At 41.2% G+C, this 17,409-nt stretch overlaps 1 protein-coding gene across 1 annotated transcript in view; it reads right to left on the reverse strand.

The window, feature by feature from the left end:
• The window catches only part of LOC124777290 (WD repeat and FYVE domain-containing protein 3), a 299,899-nt gene that overhangs the window by 13,863 nt on the left and 268,627 nt on the right, over positions 1-17,409 (reverse strand). Inside the window, exons 53-54 of the mRNA XM_047252642.1 lie at positions 8,205-8,909; positions 3,641-3,950 (exon numbers count right to left, since the gene is read on the reverse strand). Of these exons, the coding sequence (XP_047108598.1) occupies positions 3,641-3,950; positions 8,205-8,909 (1,015 nt within the window). The remainder of the gene's footprint in view (positions 1-3,640; positions 3,951-8,204; positions 8,910-17,409) is intronic.

A 17,409-nucleotide genomic window follows, 5' to 3' on the forward strand; every position in this document is an offset into this window, starting at 1 on the left:
AAACTAAAGTGGCAGACTCTGCAAGAGAGGCGCTCTGCATCGCGGTGTAGCTTGCTTGCCAGGTTTCGAGAGGGTGCGTTTCTGGATGAGGTATCGAATATATTGCTTCCCCCTACTTATACCTCCCGAGGAGATCACGAATGTAAAATTAGAGAGATTAGAGCGCGCACGGAGGCTTTCAGACAGTCGTTCTTCCCGCGAACCATACGCGACTGGAACAGGAAAGGGAGGTAAAGACAGTGGCACGTAAAGTGCCCTCCGCCACACACCGTTGGGTGGCTTGCGGAGTATAAATGTAGATGTAGATGTACTGGGAGCAGTTCCATTCAGCTCATTCCTGCCTCCTGTAGATAGGTATTCAGAGACTCGTGTCATGTGCCCATGCATTATTGTCTCAGAAGATGAACTCATGATCAAAATGTCCAGTGAGCACTGGACAATAAGTTGGAAGATCCTGTCCTAGTAAGGTACATCCCTTAAATTCCCTTTGATATCAATGAGAGCTGTCTGTCACCACACACGGTAAAGACTCAAAACATGACTGACCCGGCTCCCTACTCAACCTGTGTGCCTGAAATACACACTCCCTTTATCCATATTCTTTTATGATGATCGACAGGCATCTGATAAATCTACTACTTGTTGGTGAAGAAAACCAGACACCATTTATTCAGGTTCTGTGCTCCCCTCCTTCACGCACCACAATGATGGGATGTTTGAACTGTTGTTTACAATGGATAACTACATGCCACATTGATGTTGTGGAGATGGGTGCATACTGTCTGGGCCAAGAAAGATCTCCTAGCAGATTAAAACTGTGTGCCCGACCGAGACTCGAACTCGGGACCTTTGCCTTTCGCGGGCAAGTGCTCTACCATCTGAGCTACCGAAGCACGACTCACGCCCGGTCCTCACAGCTTTACTTCTGCCAGTATCTCGTCTCCTACCTTCCAGACTTTACAGAAGCTCTCCTGCGAACCTTGCAGAACTAGCACTCCTGAAAGAAAGGATACTGTGGAGACATGGCTTAGCCACAGCCTGGGGGATGTTTCCAGAATGAGATTTTCACTCTGCAGCGGAGTGTGCGCTGATATGAAACTTCCTGGCAGATTAAAACTGTGTGCCCGACCGAGACTCGAACTTGGGACCTTTGCCTTTCGCGGGCAAGTGCTCTAATCTCCCAGGAAGTTACATATCAGCGCACACTCCGCTGCAGAGTGAAACTCTCATTCTGGAAACATTCCCCAGGCTGTGGCTAAGCCACGTCTCCACAGTATCCTTTCTTTCAGGAGTGCTAGTTCTGCAAGGTTGGCAGGAGAGCTTCTGTAAAGTTTGGAAGGTAGGAGACGAGATACTGGCAAAAGTAAAGCTGTGAGGACCAGGTGTGAGGCGTGCTTCGGTAGCTCAGATGGTAGAGCACTTGCCCGCGAAATGCAAAGGTCCCGAGTTCGAGTCTCGGTCGGGCATACAGTTTTAATCTGCCAGGAAGTTTCATATCAGCGCACACTCCGCTGCAGAGTGAAAATCTCATTCTGGAAGGACCTCCTAGTTGACTCCAAAGAGGTATACTTATGAGCCATAATTTGTAGGTAGGGGAGTTGTTGACTGTGGGTAACCACTACAAAGTGATGGGACTCTTCAACTTCTCCCTGTGTAATTCATGACAAAATAGTTCATAGGTGAATGGCTCGATGTCAGTGTCCAATGGGAACGATATTTCGGCAAGCAACCAGGTTGCCATTGTCAGACGCACTGACAAAATGCCTGCTTTGGAGCTGGTGTGAGGCTTCTATCTCGTCTCTCCCTTTGACCTGCCACTCTGTCTGCAGTCCTTGCCCATGGATAGGTCTGCCAGCTCGTTCCGTCCACTGTGCGGCCCAGGAATGTGTGCCATTACTGAGGATGTAGCAACTATCACATTCAATCAGCTGTTCTGTTGCTTGATTCCCCAACAGATTCTTTAACACTGTCCCAGATGTTTGATGACCGTGTCTGCACCTTGTTGCGGTTGCCATCGGTGTTCAAGGCAGTGATCTTTGAAAGCATGTATTGTGAATCGAGTGGCAAGTCTGAGGATGGTAGGGAGGGGAGGGGAGAGATAAAAGCTGCACAGCAGCTTTCAGGCAGGCAGCCCATCAGACAATGGCAACACTGTCGCATGGTAAATTTTGTGCCCGTAGACACTGACACCCGACTATTGGTGGTTTCGACCGTCTTCTGTCTCACAGTAATACGTGAATGTTCGAATGATGGAGCTGTATGCCGTCTAGCAGATAACAGCTTGTGGTGACGAACCTCCTTATTGTAAAGTAACAATGTGTGCACACTCCAGACACACTGATGGACTGTGCGCTGCACACAAGTCATCCACACTGTACCAGTCAAACTGAAAACATCGCGTGTTTACTGAACTGAACTGTACTGTACTGAGAAAGCAGGATTAATTTTACCTCCATTACACAGGTGGCTAAGCATAGCTATTTCCTATGGTCAAAAGAGCATTGAAAACTAAGTTTTTGATTAAGAAACTGAAAACTATGTGAGCCACAAACATGATGCAAAAAAGATTTTAGAGAATTTTATAGACAAAAGCTATTCAGAAAGTAGATTACATTTTTGCCTACAGCAACAATGGGCTGAGCTAGAGTGGCCTTGTCACTGCCTGAGCATCTGTCCATTCAGTTGGCATCCAGCTGTGTTGTTTCCCATCATTTCACAACATAAGTTTCAAATGTGTGCTGCAAATCAAAAATCCCATAAGTTGCAAAGTGTCATCAGTAATAACATTTTTGTTGGCAAAAAACCAGAAATCTATTGAAATCTATCGGCAACTGTGTGAAGTGTACGGAAACAGCGTAATCACTGAAGGTGGATTGTGACAATGATTTATTACGTTTAAAACTGATGGAACTAATGGATGACCAAGTGTTGTGACTGATGAACAGGTCACAAAAGTCAATGAGACAAGTGAAGAAAACCATCAATTCACGTTGATGGAGCTTTCATTTAGTTTTCCACAAATTTCACAAAGTCTGTTGGGTCAAATCATTGCACAGAAGCTAGGTCAGCACAAATTTTATGCAAGATACATACCAAAAATCTTGAAAGAAAATCACAAGAACCAGTGTATGGCTGTATCATTGACACTTACGGATTCTTTCCAAATCCACTGTACTGTCTGTATCTTGCACCCACTGACTACCATCTGCTTCCAGAAATGAAGACCTGGCTCGCAGCACAGCACTTTGACAATAATGCGAACCGTGGGAGGGTGTTACTAACCCACTGAAGTCTCAAGTTGGAGACTTTTATAATGATGAAATTTCAAAGCTTCTTTGCTCTTATGATAAGTGCCTGAATTTGTGTGCAGACTACATTGAAAAGTAGTATTTAATTGCCACTTTCAAAATGAGGATAAAACATCATAATTTTTCCTACACCTGTTTAGTACAGAAATGTAATCTATTTTCTGGGCAGCTCTCGTACATTAGCACAAATATTGGTTTTTACAATGAACTGTGAAAGATTCTAAAATGGCAATGGAAATAACACACGCCTCAACTAACACAGTTATTGAGACAGAAAATCTGCAAGGAAATGAGGAAATTTATCACAATATAAAAAAATCTCACAATGATACCTGGAGCAGTAGAGTCCTCCGCAACTACGGCAATGGTGACGGCGCTCGTAGAGTGTGAAGCGCACTCCGCAGCCTGCACAAGTGTCTGTCCCTTCGTCCTTGACCCAGTGATCAGCTACTGTCCGCCCCGGCTGATCAGACACACTCCAAGAAAACACTCTACCTCGTGCATCCCCCACGAACACAGCACGGTGATCTCGTGACACCGCGAGAGCCGTCACTGATGCGGGTTCTGCGTTGTCCTTGCGATCGTAGGCTGTGTGCATTGTTAACTTACTGCGGAACACTAGCTGCCTCTGCCAGCGGAAACCTATGATATATAACAACAACATAGCTCAAATATAGGAATGTATAGGACAGTCAATTACAAATATTAATTTGTTACCTTCAATACATGCTAAAACAAACCCATACCCAAAATTTAAATCCTATCAAATTCCAAGACACTTGCCCATCCATTAATATATATCTGATCTATAATATGAATTAATATAAAATTTTTATTATTATGTAATAGGATAGTATTTATAAGGGAATTTTTCAGAACTGGCGAATGATGCATAAATATGGAATACGTGTCATAGATGCTAATGAATGTATTACATACAGTCAATCATTGTTAAAAACTGCAAATGATGCTGTTCATTTGTTGTTTTATAGTTTGTGTTCATGATAAGAATGATTTTTTAGGACAGTTGAGTTTTTGGTTTCGAATCGACAATGTGTGTTGACCAGTGAAGTACAGTCATCTATTTCGCTTGAGGGAAGCATTTCCTTTGGGGTAAATTGGTTGCATGCTGTTGTGATCAGTAGTCCAGCTACAAATAATGTTATTTTCACATTTTAGTTTCCCAAAGTTTCAGAGAGAAGAGGCAAAACCATTACTTACTGCAGTAACATTTAATCTAGGTAAAGGATGATGTTTGGGAAAAACAGTGACTGTAAAGTAAACTAGGTCTAGAGCAGTTTGTTCAGTAATTGTTCCATTCATTATCTGGAACTGGTAGCTATCTACAGGCTGCACAGTGTCCAACGAGTTGAACCGCCACTTTCCTTTTTTTTTTGAGCTATGTGGTGGTAGGTTGTCTAGAGTGGTGGAATAGATTAAATTGTATTTTGATAAAGAAATGGAGGCTACTGTTAATATTTTTCATATAGTTGTATGAAGCCAGTGGTACTAAGCCCCACATACAGACAGTTTTGGTTACTGATTTGGGAGTTCATGTTTTAGAACTGTAGGAAGCAAGGAAAAGCATTATTTTCTGCTTAAAGAATGGACTGCTTTGAATATCCATGTTTATTGTAACCTGTTTATTTTGGTGTGGTGAGCTGCCAAAATTTGAGGTGGAAGAGATTTGCTTCATTGTGTAGTGAGTAAGTTGAATGTGGCAGTGGCAACTACCATTTTCTTTTCTTTTCTTCCCCAGAAAGACCAAAGGAAGTTTGATTCAGAGAACACTTTAGTACTAGAAGATAGCAAATGTATGCATGGAATGACAGAATAAAAATGCATAATATTTTTCAGCATAAAAAAAAATAAATCAAAAAGCGTGTTATGTAACAACCATCTGTCCAGGTAAGCTACAGAAATGACAACAGCTTCAAAAAGAAAGAGGAAAGCCTCAAGGTGAATGGATTCTTGATTCCCTTGCTGCAACGAATGACAGTTGCAGATAACAAGGTGAGAACCATAGTGGTAATGACCTCGGAAATACCTCAGACGTTGGCATCAGAGAAAAGCACTTGAAGTAGCCCTGAAGAAACGGATTATAAATTTTGCCAGCCATACTGGAGCTAGATTGTCAGGAGTGTCCCAGGGAAGTGTGATAGGATCGCTTTTATTGTCTATATACATAAATGACCTGACGGATACGGTGAGCAGCAATTTATGGCTGTTTGCTGTGGTGTACAGGAAGATGTTGTCGTCTAGTGGCTATACGAGTATAGAAGATGACTTGGACAGAATTTCTAGTTGGTGTGGTGAACAGCAGCTTGCTCTAAATGTAGAAAAATGTAAGTTAATGTGGATAAGTGGGAAAAAGAACAGCTTGACACAGTCACATCAGTAAAATATCTGTGCTTAATTTTACAAAGTGATATGAAATAGAATGAGCATATCAGGTTGGTAGAGGGGAAGATTAATGCTCGACTTCATTTCTTTGGGATAATTTTGGGTAAATGTGGTTCATTCATAAAGGAGACTGTGTATAGAATGGTAGTACTACACATTCTTGAATACTGTTTGAGTAATTGGGATACCCACCATATCAAATTAAAATAAGACATTGAAGAAATTCAGAGGCATGCTCCTAACAGGCTCAATCAGCAGGCAGTGTTATGGAGATGCTTCGAGAACTCAAATGAGAAGCCCTGTAGGGAAGACACCGCTCTTTTTGCAAAGCACTATTGCAGAAATTTAGAGAACCGGGATGTGAGGCCAATTGCAGAACAACATCACTGCAGCCAACATACATTTCACAACATAAGGGCCACAAAGATAACATGCGAGAAATTAGGGCTCATACAGAGGCATATAGACAGTCATTTCTCTCTCTCTCTCTCTCTCTCTCTCTCTCTCTCTTTCTTTCTTTCTCTCTCTCTCTCTCTCTCTCTTTGCAAGGGGAACAGGGATGGAAATGACAAGTAGTAGTACAAGGTATCCTCAAATGTAGATGTAGATGTAGGAATAATCTGTGGTCACTAGTTTGAATCCAGTGTGCCATCATCAATGGAGGGGGAATCTTTGACAACACTAGCCATTTGTGCTGGCAAAATGCCAGAAAAATCATTAAACAAATGTTGGCCAAAGAACTGGAGGCAGAGACAGTAGACAACAGGCAGTTTGTCAATGTTGTTGTTGTGGTTTTCAGTCCTGAGACTGGTTTGATGCAGCTCTCCATGCTACTCTATCCTGTGCAAGCTTCTTCATCTCCCAATACGTACTGCAGCCTACATCCTTCTGAATCTGTTTAGTGTATTCATCTCTTGGTCTCCCTCTACGATTTTTACCCTCCACGCTGCCCTCCAATACTAAATTGGTGATCCCTTGATGCCTCAGAAAATGTCCTACCAACCGATCCCTTCTTCTAGTCAAGTTGTGCCACAAACTCCTCTTCTCCGCAATCCTATTCAATACCTCCTCATTAGTTATGTGATCTACCCATCTAATCTTCAGCATTCTTCTGTAGCACCACATTTCAAAAGCTTCTATCCTCTTCTTGTCCAAACTATTTATCGTCCATGTTTCACTTCCATACATGGCTACACTCCATACAAATACTTTCAGGAAACGACTTCCTGACACTTAGATCTATACTCGACGTTAAAAAATTTCTCTTCTTCAGAAACGCTTTCCTTGCCATTGCCAGTCGACATTTTGTATCCTCCCTACTTCGACCATCATCAGTTATTTTGCTCCCCAAATAGCAAAACTCCTTTACTACTTTAAGTGTCTCATTTCCTAATCTAATTCCCTCAGCATCACCCGACTTAATTCGACTACATTCCATTATCCTCGTTTTGCTTTTATTGATGTTCATCTTATATCCTCCCTTCAAGACAATATCCATTCCATTCAACTGCTCTTCCAAATCCTTTGCTGTCTCTGACAGAATTACAATGTCATCAGCGAACCTTAATGTTTTTATTTCTTCTCCAAGGATTTTAATACCTACTCCGAATTTTTCTTTTGTTTCCTTTACTGCTTGCTCAATATACAGATTGAATAACATTGGGGAGAGGCTACAACCCTGTCTCACTCCCTTCCCAACCACTGCTTCCCTTTCATGCCTCTCAACTCTTATAACTGCCATCTGGTTTCTGTACAAATTGTAAATAGCCTTTCGCTCCATGAGCAAAAAAGCCTCAATAATTTTGACATCTGGTTTGTTAGGCTGACCTGCAGCATACATTTTATTAGCCAGTCATGTTACAACCTCAACACTTGATACCAAAATAGATGGATTGATAGGAGGGAACTGGACTTACTACTATCACTAGTGATGACTATTTTCATGATGGAGATAATGCAAGCTGTCAATGGTAGCTTACATTCCTTAAAATCATGGGCACTGTGTCATTTAGAGGATGAATAGAGAGCACAAAAAGAGACAGCAAGAAGAAATATAATTACCACTATTAATAAAGCAACCACAATGGCAAAGCCAATTTTGAGATGAGTCAGAAAATGTTATGGTTTCATTTTATCACTTTTCCTAAAAATTGTACTGACTATGCTCACGGTGAGTAATATCTTGAAGCTAAAACTAAATCCCAATTGTAAACTACAAGTTTGGAGTCAGTTTTTAATACCATATGAAATTTGCATTTTACCCACCCCTTTTGCTGCAGCAGGTCATAACAACACACAGCAACTAATTAATATTTATCTCTTTGTATAATGTTGTTACCTCAGTTAAAATAATGGCACAGATACAAGGTTTTTGCGCAAACCTGACACGAGACTAACAATGGATTTGGACATGGATATGTATCAGTGGGTGATTGCATCTAAAATGAAAAAGACTGCCATTCTTAGGCTTGAAGAAATGTATATTTTACTTACCTTCTCTCAGTACATTCTGCGGATTTCTGCGGCGAATCCTATTATTGGGCACACAGCTGGTGTCGACACTGGTCCTTGTTGTAGGCGAACTTTCAATTGTGTCTGCATGCTCCACAATAACAAATGAATCAGGAAGGCTAGTATCACTTTTGCTCGCACGAATCCTAGCACCCTCCTCACCCACTGCCACGACTCCACCAGCGGGCAGAGGCCCGTCGAGACCCGCCGAGTTGCTGTCGCTCTCTGACAGAGCTGCCGACATTATCAGCGTGCTGCCTTCACTTTTGCGGAACTGTGGGTTAGCACGAGCTGACGACCTGCGGCGCAACACCACTAGCGAGTCTGAGGAGTCTGTGCTAGCGCCTCTGACGGCGTGCTGTCGGTGCAAGTCGCCCTTGTGGAGGCGCTCGGCCTGACAGGGTGAAACTTCGCGCACCTCGTCCTTCCCAGCTTCCTTTCCCACATCGGAGTTGTCAGGATCGTTAGCACTAACAGACCTCTCCCTGGAACGTGTGTCACTAGTCTTAGCAGTGACACTGTCTTCTGTAAACACTTCCTCTTCTTGAGGTACCTTATCGTCATCACTGCAGGCTTCTTTCTCTTCTATGCTGGCAGCTTCTAGTTCCTTCTTAGATGTGTCACAAGCTGCCTCAGGTGCATCCTCATCTGACAAACTGCTCTCAGAGCCACTCTTATTTAGCAAACCTGTTTGGAAAACAAACCAATCTTTTAAAGTCAGCAACACATCTACATGACAATAGCAGTCAAAAAATTGTGAGACGTAGCAGCACTTATGACACAAGAGATAAATTTACTTACCGGCAGCCAGAACAAGAACAACTGCAGGAAGATTGACAAAGAAGTTTAAAAATGCAGTTGAATTTCTAGCTTTCATAACTCTTGAAAAATTCTTTACCCTACAGAGAAAAAGGAAGGTCAAGGGAAAAATAACACAAGGTGCTGAAGGAAAGTAAAAGCCACTCCATAATTCCGATCAGGTGATACACACGGCACAAGAAATGAGGTATTATTGAAGCAGTTGATATATTTAATTAGTGATGATAAAATATGACCATATCCATTGTAGTAGATAACATGTTTAAGATTTAGATGTGATGTGAAATCCTTTGATAAATTTCTTTAATTTTTGTATCTGCATCAGATTTAAAGTTTTTAATAGTGTTTTACACAATGGAAAATCTAGGATGGAAGTGTGGGCACTGTGGTTTCAGTTGCCTGAGACTGCAGTCATGTGTGTGAGTTGCATTTGCGTGAGTGTGTGAGTGCGTATGTGTGTGTATTGTTGGCAAAGGCCATTGGCCGAAAGCTTTAAGTGTCAAAATCTTTTTGTTGTGCCTGTCCCGCGACTCAGCATCTCTGCTATATGGTGAATGGCAACTTTTCTTCACATAATATTGTTAATGATGTTTTACATTGTCATCTTTGAGAACTGACAGTTTTAACTGAAAAGGAATTTGTTACCAAAGTATGTTCGAACAGTTTCTTAGTCTCAGCTGGCAGACCACTGTTCTACATGCTCTCTGCCTGGTGTAAATTTTATGGAATGACTGACAGAATGGCCATTGTTTCTTCCTTTGTCTACAGCAGTGACCTAATTCTTTGTGGAGCATTTTGAGGACTGTCTTAAATTTGGATCACATTCATCCATCCTCCTCCTCTTGTTTGTTGATGAGGACATTTTTGATTTGGCTGCATGGTGCTGAAACTCCTCCATGGTCTAAATATGATGATACACAGATTTACAATAACTTACAATCAGAACCATTTGGAGGACTCCAAGATTAAAACTCTATAGGTAAAAGGGAATGTTCCGACTGACTGACTCATCATTGCCCAGCCCGAACCACTAAGGACAGAAACTTGAAATTTCCAGAGGTGTGTTGTTCTTGTACAGTAGGCGTTGTTTAAGAAGGGATTTTTCAATATTCCACCCCTAAGGGGCTGAAAGGTTTTTTGAAAATATGTCACTATTATGGCAATTTTGAAGCTGGACCTATGAAAATTGGTATTAGGTTTCTTCAGTCAGAAATAAAGAACACGTTTCAGCACTTTAGGAAATTTAGCCACTATGGGGGTGAAATAGCGGGTGGAAGCTTCTTTTGAAAATAAATCATTATTAAAGAACAACTGAAGTATTTTTAAAGCTACATCTATGAAAATTTGTATATGACTTTTCAGTTACAATCAAAATTTGGAAATTTAACCCCTAAGGGTGTAAAATAGGAGATGAAATGTTTTAACAAAATAATTCATTGTGAAAGCTTTTTTTAAAGCTAAATGTGTTAAAATTTGAATTTAGCTTATCAGCTGGAAATAAAGAAATATATGTTTCACTGTTTAAGGAAACTCAACCCCTATGCGGGTGAAATTGGGGATGGAAGTTTGTATGGAAATATTTCATTATGCAGTCATTTTGAAGCTAAACCCATGAAAATTTCTATTTGGCTTCTGTATTAGAAATAAAAAAAACATATGCATTTCACTGTTTTTGGAAGTTCAACCCCTAAGGGGGTGAAATAGTGGCTGAAATGTTTTATGAAAATATTTCACTGTGAAAGCATTTTTAAAGCTAAATCTTTGAATATTGGTATTTGGCTTCTCAGTTAGAAATGAAACAATACGTGTTTCGCTGTTTTCGTTTTTGAAAATTCAAGCTCTAAGGGGAGTGAAATAGGGCCAGACTGATGCATTGACTCATCATTGTCCAGCACAAACCTCTAAGGACAGAAACTTGATGTTTGGACAGGGTGTTGATCTTATACTGTAGGCATCGTTTGAGAAGGGATTGTTTGAAATTCCATTCCTAACAGGGTGCAATAGGGGATGGAAGACTTTTTCAAAATAGTTCACCATTAAGACAATTTTACTGTAGAACTAAAAATATTGGTGTTTGGTATCTCAGTCAGAAATAAAAAAATACATGTTTTCACTTTATTGGATATTCAATCACTAAGGGGGCAAAATAGTTCATGAATTTTTTAAAAAATAAATCATTATTAAAGAACTACTAAAAATTTTAAAGCTACTTCTATGAAAATTGGTATCTGACTTCTCATTTAGAAATAAAAAAAAAAAATACCTGTTTCACTGCTTTTGAATACTCAGCCCCTGAAGGGTGAACCAGGGGAGAAAGATTTTAAGAAAATATTGCATTATATTAAAAAAGTTTTAAAACTAAATCCACACAAATTGGTATTTCATTTCTTGGTTACATATAAAGAAATATGTGTTGGGGGGGGGGGGGGGAGGGGGGGTGTTTCTATAGAAATATCACCATAAAAATGCAAGAGGCACAATTAACAAAAACCATGGACTCCACTACCAGAATTGCTTTTTTGATCAGAAGTGCATTCAGAAAAGACCATTCTTCCATGATCTTAATTAGCATGACTACTTTAGAAGGTGTTGCAATTTGTGAACAACATAAAAATTCTATTAAAGAAAAACAGAAAAATCCCTGCAGACATACAGTGTACGCAAGTGAAGAGGTGGACGCTAAGCTAGTACTGAAATAAATTTGTCCACGAAGAATAATTTTGGTGAATGATAGTCTCTTGACGATGCTGCTAAGACAACTCAAGAAGACAAATGATGTATCACACCTGGTAAAAGAAAGTCATTCTCTCAGGATTTTTTAGATTTATATCATTAATTATAGCTGCATCAGCTGAGATGATGTTCAATTATACACCCAAGATCCAAACATTGCGCAGAATCCCGATTTCCTCACAGTGTATAAAATGTCCTAACAATTTAAAGGTATGCAAAGGTGTGATGAATGTGACAACTGCTGATATTTTGACAGTTGCATAACTCATCATTTTCAAGGCTCAAATGCAATGACAGAGTGCTGTGCAAGGAAATTTAAAACCTCGGTAGGTGGTAAGTAAGAATGCTGTATACTTTCCAGTGAACTATATATCAGCAGGAGCTAGGTGACGATCTTTAGCTTCTAGAACTTCCTGCAGTCTCCCATCTTTTTTGTGGTGGGCAGGACATTATCTTGCCATGACAACAATCGATACAGTAGCGAGTGCACAAGAGCAGTAGTGCGGCAGACTCGGTCGAGTGAACATGTAGTGAAAGAGCTGTGAATCACATAGCTTAAGTCTTTAATAAGGCATTAATGGGAATATGTTGTTGGAATAGGAATGTAGAATCATCCATGGCTTCACTGTGGTGACTGACATTTTATAATTATCCATATCATTAAAGTCAATGACTGCAGTGCAGTCCAAAGTGTTTTTCATTGTTTGAAGATAAATTAATTAAATGGCTCTGAGCACTATGGGACTCAACTGCTGTGGTTATAAGTCCCCTAGAACTTAGAACTACTTAAACCTAACTAACCTAAGGACATCACACACATCCATGCCCGAGGCTGGATTCGAACCTGCGACCGCAGCGGTTGTGCGGTTCCAGACTGTAGCGCCTTTAACCGCTCGGCCACTCCGGCCGGCATAAATTAATTAATATTATTTTATTCTGGAGGGGTCTTACCATATTTCACAATTGATTTTGTAGTAAACAGCTGCTTATGCCAAGGGCAGTCAGGCTGCAGTTTCATTTTTTTATGCACATCATGATTGAAGTAAATCTCTTTCCATATAGTCCAATTTCCAACCATTAGGAACATAGTCAGAAATTTTAAAATTATAGGCTTGCAAGTGGCATTCATGCCATGGTGCAATTTTCAGACTTAACAAGCACAGAAAGGAAACTTACTGAACTACACAAGGCAACGATAGGGTATGTACTTTGCGTGTGAACATCGACAGTTACTGACACATGCACAAGAAGTGTCGTGTGTCAAAGCATGAACACCACCAGCAAACAGAAAACATGATGGATTACAGTGGCACAAAACATCATATCGCAACACATCAATGATGGTAGCACAGCAGAGTGAGCTACATTCTCAACCAGAAACAAGAGTGAGTGTCAAAAGAAAGCTTTATTGCTTTATTGGGTTGCATGTGGCATTACTGCTTAGCCACTGTTGAGGAGAAGTGCATTTTGTGGATCTGTTGTGAATAAGATAATGCATTACATCCAAAAATAAGAATCAAGTTAATGAGACTCGAGTACTAGGAAGTCATGGACGAAAATATCAAGAGAGGTAGTGAAAGTAAGTTAAACAAGTTGGGAACCGAAATTGTCATGGCTAAGACAAAGGTAGATGCAGACTGAGGAATTACAGAAGTGTCGGGAACTACTGCAACAGAATCTTATTTCATGGACGATGCAGGGGAAGCGAAAGACAGTAGTATATAAATCTTGTGAGCATGGCTAGAAATTTTATAAAATAAAGGAAATAAGACAGAACAAGAACTTACGCATATAAGCACTGGTAGCCAAGGGCATTTAGATATGCGAACACTCTTAGTAACAATAATGGGAAAGATGGAGGAGAACACGTCCTACTTGAAAGGAATAGATAAAAATGTAGATGAAAACACTCAACACCTTGATAAAAAGATAGATGAAAACACTAAACGCCCTGTTAAAAATAAAGATTATGACACTAGAAGCTTTTGGAGCCAGTCGCGGCTCCTCCTGGCAAAAGGGCTGAAGGGGAAGGAAGGTCAAGGAAAAGGGCTGGTAAAACCCTGACCCACGGTTCTAGGTGACTTTTGGAAACTCTACCTCTTTTCCTAAACCTCACCAGTCCTTTTCCTTCACTCTTCTTCCTTCTCCTTCAACTCTTCTGCCAGAAGAAGCATCCACTGGCTCCAAAAGCTAGCAAACTGTAATAGCTTTTATATTTTTGTTCTCTTGACACCACTTCATGAGTAGATATTTTATCTATCCAATCATATTTTCAAAAACTGGTTATTTTCACTGTGACTGAGAAAGAAGAGCAAGCAACATTTATACCAAAATGTGTAGAAGAAAGAGCGCAACAGGAAGGCCTTGATAATAATGGGAATAACTGAGGCCTGAACTACTGAAATCATGAATACAAAAGTGAATGGCTAGCACCTCAGTGGGGCAGCAACAAGCAGCCACACAAAATGTGGAATGACGAGCAGCAGGAAGGCACAAGTGGTTACATGAGGGAAGGTTTCTAAGGCTGCAGTGAATACATCAACTTCAGCGTGGGTTTCCACGCACACAAACAGGAGATGATACAACTGGCAGACAAGTGAGGCATGAAGAGCACCATGAGAAATGGGGACAGCAGAAACGAAATTTTGTAGGTAACGAGAGGAAATACATTGTACCAAAAGGAGAGGAAGAATAAAAATATGCCATTCTGTACTATAAAGAATGGAAGACGTAACGTGGAAATGAAAGATGTTTAGAGAAATAAAGTTAAATAATTACTCAAGGATATGCATAATGCTGCAAAGCAGTAAGAGAATAGTAATGAAATAAGTAACAATATAGTGCCTACCGTGAGATGTGAATGAAAACAAGACGAACATCACAACATTATCTAAGATGTTACCCACAAATACAGGTGTACCACATGTATGCATGCTGCATGTTGCACCTCCACAACCAGATCTAACAGTAATGATGTGAAAATAAATGCTATGAGAAAGAAAGAATGAACTGGAAAAAGGAAGATTTACGTGAAGAAAATAATTATTTTTGGAGTCCCTGTTTTCTTTGAAAGAGAAGGAATTAGAAGCTACCAAAACAAGAATGACAGAGTTAGAAAAGGAAAAAAGTTCAACTTTGAAAATCAATCAGACATAGTGAGGAGACAGGAAGAAAGGTGATGGTGCAAAATCCACCAGTTTCAAGTGGATTCAATTTAGAACACTATATCAAAAAGAAAGTGAATGACAATGACACAAACAAAACTTCAAACAAGGCTGTGGGGAAAGCACGATGACGAAAACAGAATCAATATAAATGGAAATGCGGACATTAAAGAATGACAAGGGTATTTGCCATACTCCCATGGGGGAAGAGAAAGAAGAGAAAATTATGGCAAGATATGTGAAGGACAAGTGGAGAAAATGATGACACTGCATAATTGTGTTGTGCTCTCCCACAAAGACACCAATGACAAGGAGCATTACATTTGTTTCTAAAACATTAAATGTGGCATAAAGGAATTATTTACAAATTGAAAAAGAGGTGTTGGATATCATATACTTTGTCAACAAGCTTAATAATCAATAGCGGTCCAGCACTTGCAACCTCTCTAGACTCGCTGGCGCCAAATTGAGATAGAGGTGTTGGATATCATATACTTTGCCAACAAGTTTCATATAATCGATAGCGGCCCAGTACTTGCAACCTCTCTAGACTCGCTGGCGCTTGCAGTGCCGCCATATGGCACGGACAGAGTGAGACTTGCAGATCGCACCAGCCGAGTCAGCTACAGGTCGTGAGCAAAGTCAGATTAGAATAGCCTCCAACTCACTAGGTTCACAGCCTCTAGTTCGCACATGTATTACTCATGTAATACCAATACTGTGTTATCTTGTGTTTTGTATAATCCAGTTAATGAGTCATTTGTATTAAGGAAAGACAGCTGTTATTAGTTATGATCCTGGAGCGCAGTAGTTCAGTAAAAGTTATTTACTAAAGTATTCCAGTACTAATTATTATAAAATGTTCCAGATTCCTACAAACACCCCGCTCGTGCTAGCCTCTATCATTCCACTGCAAATCCCAGGGGTACCGATTGAAAAGCATCTTGCATTTGTGTGAGGTCGTGACATGCTGCCATCGACAGCATTTCAATGCCCTGACCACCTCTGGCAGAGTGTGTATGTTGATTTCACTAGACCATTCCAGGGAGCAATGTCGTTGTTAGCTGTTGACGCCCTCTCTAACTTTATATATGTGGCACAAATGGTTACAGCTACTATCCATTGCCTGACCATCATAACTGCAATAGAGAGGGCGACTTCCACCTTAGTTTCTGACAACATCCCTCAATTCACGGAACCTGCATTTCAGGATTTTTATAAAGACAATGGGCACTAAGCAGCTGACCATCGCCTCCTTCCAGCTCGTGTTCAATTTGGAAGCTGAGCATACGGACAGGACCTACAAAAATGCAGATGTGCAATATAATGATGACAGCTGACACTGGGAAGACAATCACCAGCTTCCACGCCACCTAATGGTCCAACAGTGTGAATGGACGTAGCCCAACTAAAATTTTACATGGGCGCGGACCTCACACCCTCTCCGACCTGCTGAGCCCAACTCAGTGGACTCACTGCCCATGCACACAGCCATACTACCTCGTGGGCTCCCATGCGAAGCCTTATACTTTCAGCTGGGACTGCAGGACAGCCAATGTGCCATCGGCAGCAGTAGAGGGCAACAAATGTTTGAAATCGCAGTCGGCCAGAAACAGCTGGTCCGGCATCCGAATGAGCTCTGTCTGCGAGACGTACCTCTTGTTCATTCCATTTAGCTGCCGACTGGCTGCTATCTACACAACCATACACAGGACATGCCTACCCAACAGCCTGTCTGCTGCCCCTGCAACCTCAGCTCTGTCTTAGGCGTAAACAGCAGATTGACAGTGACCAGCAATTGGAGGCAATGGAGTTGTAACCACTTCCATCCCACTAGCCACCACAAGCTCTCGCCAACACCAGTTACGCCTCCCCACACAATCGACAGAGGTGGAGCGTTTTCAGACTTAGGTGCCCATGGAGGCCAAGTCATCCTCATCTCCAATATAGTCAGCATCCACTCCCTTAAGGCAAGACCAAGCTGTGGCCCAAATCCCATTGATCAACTGGAAATCCCACTGCCTGAGTTGGCATCTGATCTGGCAAGTCACACTGAGAAACAACCACATTACACTTTGGAGGGGATTTCTGCACTTTTGAACCCCAAGTGCTGATTAAAAGTGGGGAGGGGTGGGGAGGGGGGGGGGGGGGGGAGGTTAGAATCAAACAGTGTTTCGAATACCTCTCGTAGCCTCAGTATTGACATGGAGGACAGGTCAGAGAGTCTGAATACTCCAGCCGCAGCTTGCTCCCGTGGAGGTTGCATGAATAGCAGAAAACATATTATGTGGGCCTGTTTACTGACGCGAGAGTGCTGATAAATGTTGCAGCCCCACACTTGCCAGCCAGTGTTGCTACTTCACTGAAGACTTAAGTTCACACCACTAATTAGTAGGGTGTCTGACCTCGCCTGTATTATGTGTTTATTCGAGCTGCTCGCTGGAATGTTTGCACATGTGTATAATGAGTTT

This window comes from Schistocerca piceifrons, chromosome 1 (genome assembly GCF_021461385.2).
Source record: "Schistocerca piceifrons isolate TAMUIC-IGC-003096 chromosome 1, iqSchPice1.1, whole genome shotgun sequence".
Lineage (NCBI taxonomy): Eukaryota > Metazoa > Arthropoda > Insecta > Orthoptera > Acrididae > Schistocerca > Schistocerca piceifrons.